The sequence below is a fragment of the Natator depressus genome, chromosome 1, assembly GCF_965152275.1.
Source record: "Natator depressus isolate rNatDep1 chromosome 1, rNatDep2.hap1, whole genome shotgun sequence".
NCBI lineage: Eukaryota > Metazoa > Chordata > Testudines > Cheloniidae > Natator > Natator depressus.
In genome coordinates, this window is record NC_134234.1 from 131,063,643 (window position 1) to 131,073,139 (window position 9,497).

At 40.1% G+C, this 9,497-nt stretch overlaps 1 protein-coding gene across 2 annotated transcripts in view; it reads left to right on the forward strand.

Moving 5' to 3' along the window:
• Positions 1–8,503, forward strand: part of CLCN4 (chloride voltage-gated channel 4) — a 53,676-nt gene extending 45,173 nt beyond the window's left edge. For both annotated transcript variants that reach the window (XM_074966551.1, XM_074966542.1), the window contains exons 11-12: positions 3,484–3,700; positions 5,445–8,503. In XM_074966551.1, coding sequence (XP_074822652.1) covers positions 3,484–3,700; positions 5,445–5,535 — 308 coding nt within the window. In that variant the 3' untranslated portion in view covers positions 5,536–8,503. The remainder of the gene's footprint in view (positions 1–3,483; positions 3,701–5,444) is intronic.
• Positions 8,504–9,497: the final 994 nt, after the last annotated feature.

A 9,497-nucleotide genomic window follows, 5' to 3' on the forward strand; every position in this document is an offset into this window, starting at 1 on the left:
CATTTTTTATTAATTTTATTTTATTTTTCCATATTTTTATGTATATACACATATACACTGTGCCATGTCTGCCTATTAGTGAAGGCAAGGCTGAAGAATTGCACCTTGCACTTGGAAGGGAAGGTGATGAGGTTTGCGGTGGTTCACGTTCTGGAGCTACAGACAGATTGGGGTTTTTTTTTTTTTTTTTTTTTTAAGTAAGCTGGGCCCATGAGCGCATTGAGGGTAAGACTAGAGATCGTGAACATAAATCAGTATTCAATGGGAATGTAGTGTAGTGAGCAGAGGACTGGTTGGATGAGTTCATGGTGGCCCATGATACTGAAGAGATGTGTTGCTGTGTTCTATACTGAGGACTTATGGTTGTATGCCAGGAATATTGCATTGCTGAAATCCATTTGGAAGTAACAAAAGTAGATATTACTGAGGCCAGGTCTTCAGCCAGCAGGATTGGATGGAGTCTTCTAGCCAGCTGTAGAAGACAATTGTGAACACTACTATGTGACAGCTTAATGTCAGTAAGGAATCCAAGACCACTCCTAAACTCCAAGAGCTTAACCCTTGTGGGCGTGTTTTGTCAACCACAGGAGACTTCACTGTGGCTGTAAACTCCTCTGCCAACCAACATAACCTCCACCTTCTTCAGATTTAACTTCAACCAGATGTTCTTTGTCCATGAACTGATCTCAGCCAAGTACTGAGCTAACTTAATGACAGTACAAAGGATAGATAGAGCTGTATGTCATCTGCATACTGTTGATATTTGAGCATGTGATGTCTTACTAGTTCTGCTAGGCTGCATGTGAATAAGGATGGCAAGAGAACTGAGCCTCCAAGTGAGGATACTGGTGGCAGAGGGTGTTGGTGCTTATCACTGCGCTTTGAGAGTGTTCCTGCGGAAAGGACTAAAGCCATGTTAGTGCAGTCCCCTGGACTTCCCTCAGGCAATATCTCATTATCCACGTCAGTGGCCGCCTCCTAATACACGTTTAAATACGACTGACCTTGTCCACACCTAGGGCAACAGTTGTGTTTCACATCATGTTAGTTAAAACAGTTAACTTATTTTATCGTGGGACGCATTTCTCCAGTGTAGCTATACCCTGAAGAAATAATGCTTCTCTTCTGGTAGCAAAAGATGAAGGAGAGGCAAATTAGTCTGTCTAGCTAAGGAGACAAATGCACACTTTTAATATAAAAATGGTATAATCATATTGATTTTGCATTACCTAAGGCTAGCCGTGACTAGCTAACAAGTTTTTAAACCATTCTTGTGGACCAGGGCAAACAATGTTGAACACCATATTAGTTCAAACAAGATAACTAACAGGTTGGCTAACTCAGTGCACTTTTCCACTACAGTGAAATCCTCAGTATGGGATTTAAGCGCCACCTAGGTTAGACAAGCTGGGATTTGAAGCTCATGTGCGTAACTTGGATCTGAGAGGCCATGTCCATATCTGGAGGGACTAATTCACCTTTAAATCTGACAGGAGTCATCTTCTGTGGATTACTCTGGTTCAGTGGAGTCAGCAAATATAGTCACCCTTCCTTTGGGGCTGCTTTGCTCCTTGGACTAAGTTTTGTACGCTCACTGACTGAAATATATCTGTGCAATTACTATATTTTATCATCTCTCGAACTTCCCAACCCATTTATACCCTATTTATGGTACTACTGAATTTAGATCAATGTTAATGTACCGTTTGCAAAAGTACTGTCTCTAGAGACACAAATTTTACATCCAGAGTAAAATAATAGCATGGGCTTACCAGTGTTGTCCAGTGTCATTGTCATTTTGGGGTGAGTAGTACTTTTGGAAAAATAGTAACCAAAATGTCATTGCCTGTTGCTTCCTGTGTAGATAAAGGAGGGGAAATAAAGAACCGTGAATAAATCAGCTAGTTATGTGAGGAACATTTCTTGACCTGGGTCAGACTAAATGAACCACCTTCAGCTAGATGATGTAAACCCAGAGCATAATATATCAAAGACCTGTGCACGCACATTCACTTTTGAAAGTCAGATGTATAAATCAAGACAAGAAAAGACAAGATTAGCATAATTCCTGTAAATTGCAGGAGGATGTGTATTATATGGGGTGAGATGGTTGAAAGTCACATGACACAGTAATATTAGGTGTGAACTGGAGCGTTCTGATTTCAGTGATATTACAACAAAATGATCTTTAAGAGAAAAGTAATGTGACGGGAATGTGTTGGAAATCATTACTGTATGCACATTACAAGTCACAGAGCAGGTTTCTGCGATTTGATTGATGGAAATGAGCTCCAAGAATATATATATTTGCACTGACTGTCTCCAATTTCCTGTGCCTCTCAAGAACAGAAGCAACCTGAATCAATCAAAAAGGAAAATGGCTAGAATTAGCTATGATTTCTTTAAAAAAACAAAAAACAAAACAAAACAAAAAAAACCCACAAAAACCCAAGATGTGTTTGTACTAGGGAGAAGGGAGGTGTCTATCATCATTCTTGAGATTTCACCTCATCTGTTGTTAGCACCATACACTGCAGAGTACAAACAAACAGCCAGTGAAGAGAAAAGTGCAAAGGAAACCAGCCATTTCCACTTTAACAATAACTGCAAAGCAAATGGCTAGGGGTACACGTTAAGTGACAGGCTTGTAATAATAGTCATAAAAGCCAGGAGTAAACTTCACTTCACAGCTTGATCAAGGTGCCAGTGAGAGGTTTTGATTTGGAACATGGGCAAATATGCACAGTTGATAAAACTGAGGTGATCAAATTCATTTAGCTCAGCACTTTTCCCCCGCTATTGCTCCTTTTCCTTAAAGACAGAACCACACCTCCTTCCAAAATGAAGCCTAGGTAAACGAACTTTATATGAGGAAGTATTCAGAGGCTCAGGAGACAGAATCTGCCCCCCCAACCTCTGGACAGGGCATGTGGTGGCTCAGCAATCCTGAAATAATGGCTATGTCTCCTACACACACCCTGAATGGGAGTTTGTCACTGGATCAGTGCACAGACCGAGTAACCATGCCCATAGACTGCCCCTCTATGGTGGTGTAAAAGTCACAATGTCCAAATCCAGGTGCACAGGTACTGCAGAAGTTCCACATTTCCATTATCTTGGAGGTCTTCCATACCTCGACGCCCTGGGTGAATTTCACAGAGACTGCATTGTGCTACCTGCTAAAACCAATAGTGTAAAACATTTGAATTTAAGGAGAATGACGACAATGAACATCCCAATACAAGAAATAGCATGTTCGTAAAGATATGTTAAGCAAAATAAAAGGGACGGGGACTGTCTTTATATTTGATTTGGGATAGGATTCTTTGAATGACTGTGGTGGCCCTGTGAAATGCGAATGATTTGCTTTGTAATCCCATGTTCTGATATCTTGACATATTAAAAGCAAATGTAACCATTCATTTCCAAGTAGGGATGTACATGAGTTTGGTCTGCCATTTGCCTGATCTCCTTGTCCTCCAGAGAACGCAAGACAGCGTCAGGATGGGGTGGTGAGCAATTCTATCATGTATTTCACTGAAGATCCACCAGAGCTCCCAGCCAACAGCCCTCACCCACTGAAGCTACGGCGCATTCTGAATTTGAGCCCTTTCACAGTAACTGACCACACACCAATGGAGACGGTGGTAGACATCTTTCGGAAACTTGGACTCAGACAATGTCTTGTCACACGCAGTGGGTAGGTATATATAGATGAACCAACGCGATTACGTACTTAAAGGAAAGGAAAGTGCCACACCAGCTTTGCTGTGGCTGTAATAAATATAGCACTTTTGCTATTCAAACGAATTTATAAACAGTAGCTAACTCTCAACAGCCTATGAAGTCAGCTGGGTAAGTAGTATTATTTTCTCTAAAACTAAGATAGACAGGTCAAGTGGCTGCCCAAGGCAACAGAAAAAATCAGTGGCAGAGCTTGAATTAGAAGCAAAGATGTATTGGCTGCCATTGAGTTCATGCTCAGACCACGTTCCCTTCTCTGTAGTGTATTGTAATTTAGGTGCCATATCTAGGATAGGGGACAATAAAATACAGATACTATCAGGCTGATGTCCCAATATATTTTGTTTTTAAGCAAGCACAAATGCAGAGTTGGCAAAATATCACTGTTTGTAAAGGGTTTGCTTGTTCCTAGGCTTCCAGCCAGACTGAAGTGCTCATGAAAAGCATGATATGGATGACAACTGAGGAAAATAAATCTGCTCAGTTTTGTCTGAAAGCAAGGAAAAGTGAGTTAAAACTCTATGAGAGACAGATGACAAAAAATGATCAGGAACAGAAACTGAATCAAAAGTGTGAAACAACAGTTTTGTCTGCACTGGGGAAATTTTCCTAACAGCTCAAACTGGTTTTAAAACCTTTTGGAAACACAGTCTAGCCTGGGCTTTAGTGACCGGAATAAACAGAATAATCTAGTGGCCCAATTCCTGATAAATCTGGGTGCCTAAAGTTTTGGCACCTAAATAAAACCTGCTTGCTTTTTCACAGGTGCTGAGTATCCATAGTCAATTTCAGTTCTGGGTGCTCAACATCTGTGAAAATAAAGCCTCTGATTTGGAATATGGATTTAGGTGCCTACTATTAGGCACTCTGGCTTGGAACCTTTTGGTTTTGGTTTCTACCTCTAGCAGTTCTTGAAGCATCAGCGACAAATATCATTTTACAACTGAATTGAAAGGCAAATGGTTCTAAGAATGATGGGGTTCCAAAGTCCAGTATCTAACTATTTTCAAGAGTTGGAAAGGGAGGTATTCTGGCCCCTGAGGAGTTGTGAGATATTGGATATTAAAAATGTCTCACAACCAGCACTTGCATTGCTAGTTATAGCTTAATAAGGGGCAGATTCCAAAACTCTCACTCCCGTTGGATGGTAACTTCTTGTTTAGTTCCATTAAAGTCAATGGGAGTAAGGTGCTGTGCGGTGATGAATAAGGGCATCAGAATTTTTAAAAAGAACACACACCCTGAAATTCAGTCTTGTGCAGAATGCCAGGACAAGTCATAGGCCCCACTTAGCCCCTGATTAGATGGTTTAAATGGTTTTGTGTTGCCTAGATCTTATGCTGGTGGCCCTCTGTTTGGGAGTGAATTTTATTCAGATAGAATTTAATTATTTTCTCAAACAAAATGGTGTTGTATTAATTACAGTTCTCACTTGAACACAGTGTGGAATAGATTCTCCACAAAAGGAGAGAGAGAACCAAAGCACTTCATTTTTATAATGGACATGATTTTTATTGCCTTGGTGGTCATCATGAGGTGGGAATAGTTTTTTGTTTTGCTTAGTTTCCAAAATGATGACTAAAAACAAACTGGAGATCTACAGCTGCATATGGAAGCTTTTGAAACAGGACCCTGCAGCAGAACAGGAAAAATAGATGAGAGATAAGATGATTCACCTTTCCTTTCTTTTTCTCTTCTAGAAGGCTGCTGGGCATCATAACTAAAAAAGATGTGTTAAGACATATGGCTCAAATGGCAAATCAGGACCCTGAATCTATCATGTTTAACTAGACTGGTAACAGAAGATGGGAAGAAATAACCTTGAAGGAATCTCTCCTAGATTAACACAAAGGCTGCATACAGTATTTTGTTTTGTTTAAAGAGAAAAATACAGTGATGAGGAGTGGCCCAAAACTAAGCTACAACAGAGAGGATTGGATGCAGGATGAGACATATTTAATCAGGTAGTCAGGTTAGACGCTGTCTATAGCTGCAAACATCAAGCTATATTTCTTCAGTGAGTTTCCTAACAGCTCTGCTGGTATATGTGATATGGTTTGAAGTGATATAGGTTTAAATGGTATGGTTTGAAGACAAGGAGCCAGGAGTACTGGAGAACACACCAACATTCACACTAACTTATTAGACAGGTGCGAAGACTAGCAGATATTTATAAATAAGTTAGTACCAGCTGTAAATCTTTGTGTTCCAAACTAGATAACCGAGCATGTCTGATTCACATTGATTTACTTGTTACTGATGTCATGATTATTTATTTGCTACTGACTTATACTAAAATATTTTCATGGAAAAAAATCGCCCTATTTACTGAGAAGTTTGTCATCTTCATTTATTTTTGTAAAAGTTAATTGAGACTGGAGTGGAACTAAAGCTGTAGAATACACTTTTGTTCACTTTAAACATCCTGTCCTTTGTTTCCTGCTTTAAGCCATTCAGTTTTACTCAGTTTAGCAGTTTTGTCAATCAGCTCTCTTCTGTTATTTTTAAAATGAAGAGACTGATTTGTAAGGATTCTTTATTTCTCTATGCAAAAATTGGCAAATTGGTACTGTAATATTTAGTATGATGTAGTTTGCTATAACTACGGGAAAAGCGTAAAAAGCTCACGGGGAAGATTTTCAAAGGCACGAAGGACAATTAGGTGCCCAACTCTCACTGAAAATCAATGGGCACCAATCTCCCACCATGTAAATAGAAAAACAGACAGACAGACAAATGAAGCTCTGCAGTGATTTCTTTCCTGCTCCAGTTTATTCCTTATTCCTCCCTGGCAATGGTTTGCACTTTCTAAGAAATCACTTAAATTAACATAGTGTAACACTGACAGACCCCAGTCAGCAGCAGGCAGGATTGAACCTGGGACCTCTGGAGCTTAATGCCTGAGCCAAAAGTCACATGGCCTTTAGCTAAGGCTGTAGGGCAGACTCATGAATCTCTCTGTAAGTGGTCTTGGTGCCATTAGATGGGAAAGAGCACCACACCCAGGGGGTGTGTGGGTTACATACTTCCCTTAGCTGAGGAAGCACATTCTGAGCTTCAGAGACTTCCCAGTTGAAATCCTGGATGATCCCTCACTTGTAACACTGACAGACCCTGGTCCAGGAGGCAGGATCGAACCTGGGACCTCTGGAGCTAAATGCATGAGCCTCTAGTGCATGAGCTAAAAGCCACATGGCTATTAGCTATGGCTGTGACAGACTCATTAATCTCTAAGTGGTCTCGGTGCCATTAAATGAGACAGAATACCATACCCAGGAGGTATGTGGGCTACAATAGCATGGCTGAAATATTTATTTTCTAGCAGAGCTTCTCATTCTTTAAGCTGCTTGTACCATGTACAGGATTCATGCTGCAACCCTCCATAGCACCAAGCTTGGACAAGGGTGCAAGAAAGCAATTGTTGTTGTTACCTTGTGTCACTTATGTCCCCAGAATGTGAAGTTTAAAAGGAAACAACTCCAAGTATGTTGGGGTAATGATGCTAACCTGGTCCTAAAGCCTTCCTATTCTGGTGCTCTGTGGGATGCAGAATGTAGGTATTTTTTGTTTTAGTAGACTGTAATAGTCTGAATGCAGAAGGCCAAATGCTGTCATCAGTTACACCCTCTATCTCTGAAAGAGAGGAGGCTATTTTTAGAGTCTTATTAGAATTTCAGTCCATGGCAAGGACTGCCTCTGAAGACTGTCACCGATAACATCAGGCACCCAGTGTGATTATCACAGCTATAAAATGTCTTACGTAATGCCCATAGCACAAGCCCTTTATGGTATCATCAGTGTTTTATGTCCATACAGTATTCTCAAAAGGCATAAGAACGGCCATATTTGGACAGACCAAAGGTCCATCTAGCTCAGTATCTGTCTTCCAACTGTGGCCAATGCCAGGTGCCCCTGAGGGAATGAACAGAACAGGTAATCATCAAGTGATCCATTCCCTGTCACCCATTCCTAGCTTCTGGCAAACAGAGGCTAGGGATACCATTCCTGCCCATCCTGGCTAATATCCATCAATGGACCTATCCTCCATGAACTTATCTGGTTCTTTTTTGAATGCTGTTATAGTCTGGGCCTTCCCAACATCCTCTAGCAAGGAGTTCCACCGACTGACTGTGTGCTGTGTGAAAAAATAGTTCCTTTTGTTTGTTTTAAACCTGCTGCCTATTAATTTCATTTGGTGACCCCTAGTTCTTGTGTTATGAGAAGGAGTAAATAACACTTCCTTATTTACTTTCTCCACACCACTCATGATTTTATAGCCCTCAGTCATATCCCCCATCAGTCGTCGCTTTTCCAAGCTGAAAAGTCCCAGTCTCATTAATCTCTCCTCAGATGGAAGCCGTTCCATACCCCTAATAATTTTTGTTTCCCTTTTCTGAATCTTTCCCAATTCCAATATATCGTTTTTGAGATGGGGTGACCACATCTGCACGCAGTATTCAAGATGTGGGCAAATCCTGGATTTATATAGAGGCAATATATTTTCTGTCGTCTTATCTATCCCTTTCTTAATGATGCCCAACATTCTGTTTGCTTTTTTGACTGCCACTGCACATTGAGTGGATGATTTCAGAGAACTATCCACAATGACTCCAAGATCTCTTTCTTGAGTGGTAACAGCTAATTTAGACCCCATCATTTTATAGATATAGTTGGGATTATGACAGGTTTCAGAGTAACAGCCGTGTTAGTCTGTATTCGCAAAAAGAAAAGGAGTACTTGTGGCACCTTAGAGACTAACCAATTTATTTGAGCATAAGCTTTCGTGAGCTACAGCTCACTTCATCGGATGCAGACAGTATGCATCCGATGAAGTGAGCTGTAGCTCATGAAAGCTTATGCTCAAATAAATTGGTTAGTCTCTAAAGTGCCACAAGTACTCCTTTTCTAGTTGGGATTATGTTTTCCAATGCGCATTACTTTGCATTTATCAACATGGATCTCAGAAGTTACTGGACAAACCCTGAACTATAGATCCCAACCTTAATTATTTCATTAACTCGGCAGAACCTAAAAAGTTTCACAGAGCTTGGTTAATTTAAGAGTGAGGAAGTTACTGTAGTATATATCTCAATGTATGCAACTACAGGTCAATACTTGCTTTCAAGCTATTGGACTGAGGCTGATGTCAAACCAAATGGGTGAATAAAACCTTTGATGATAAATGATGCAAGTTCAGTATTACAAATTTGTTATGCATGGACTGTGTTGAGTTAGGCTTAGCTTCTGACATGTATGTGACGTGTTCTGCACCAGGAGGCCTTCTGTTAAAGAACAGGACAAAGCTAACATGCCCCAGTCCCTTATTTGACTGTCACTGTAATAATAACTGCTTTTTGTTTTGGTGAAGCAGAAAATAAGACCATTCAAGCATTGTAGAAGATCCCATTTAATTCCGTGTGGAATGACTACATACTAATGAATATTGTTTTGCTTTGATTTTTAATTGTAGAAAGCAGTCTATATGTTGCACCTTATTAAAAAGTTATGTTGGAGTTTATTTTTAAATAAAACAAGCTTACAGTTCTACCCACAAAGATGAACATATTGTTAAGTAAGTGAAGAAGCATTTATATCATGTGTACCAGTATGACTTTAGTTTTCACTGCACATGACCACTCAAGTTTGTTGGATGAGTTGGGATATCTCTGATTCAGTTTCGTGATTGCTAAAGTTACAGATTGAGTTAGTCAACCCCAAACAATGAACTTCAGACAAATAGTCTTATACTGTAT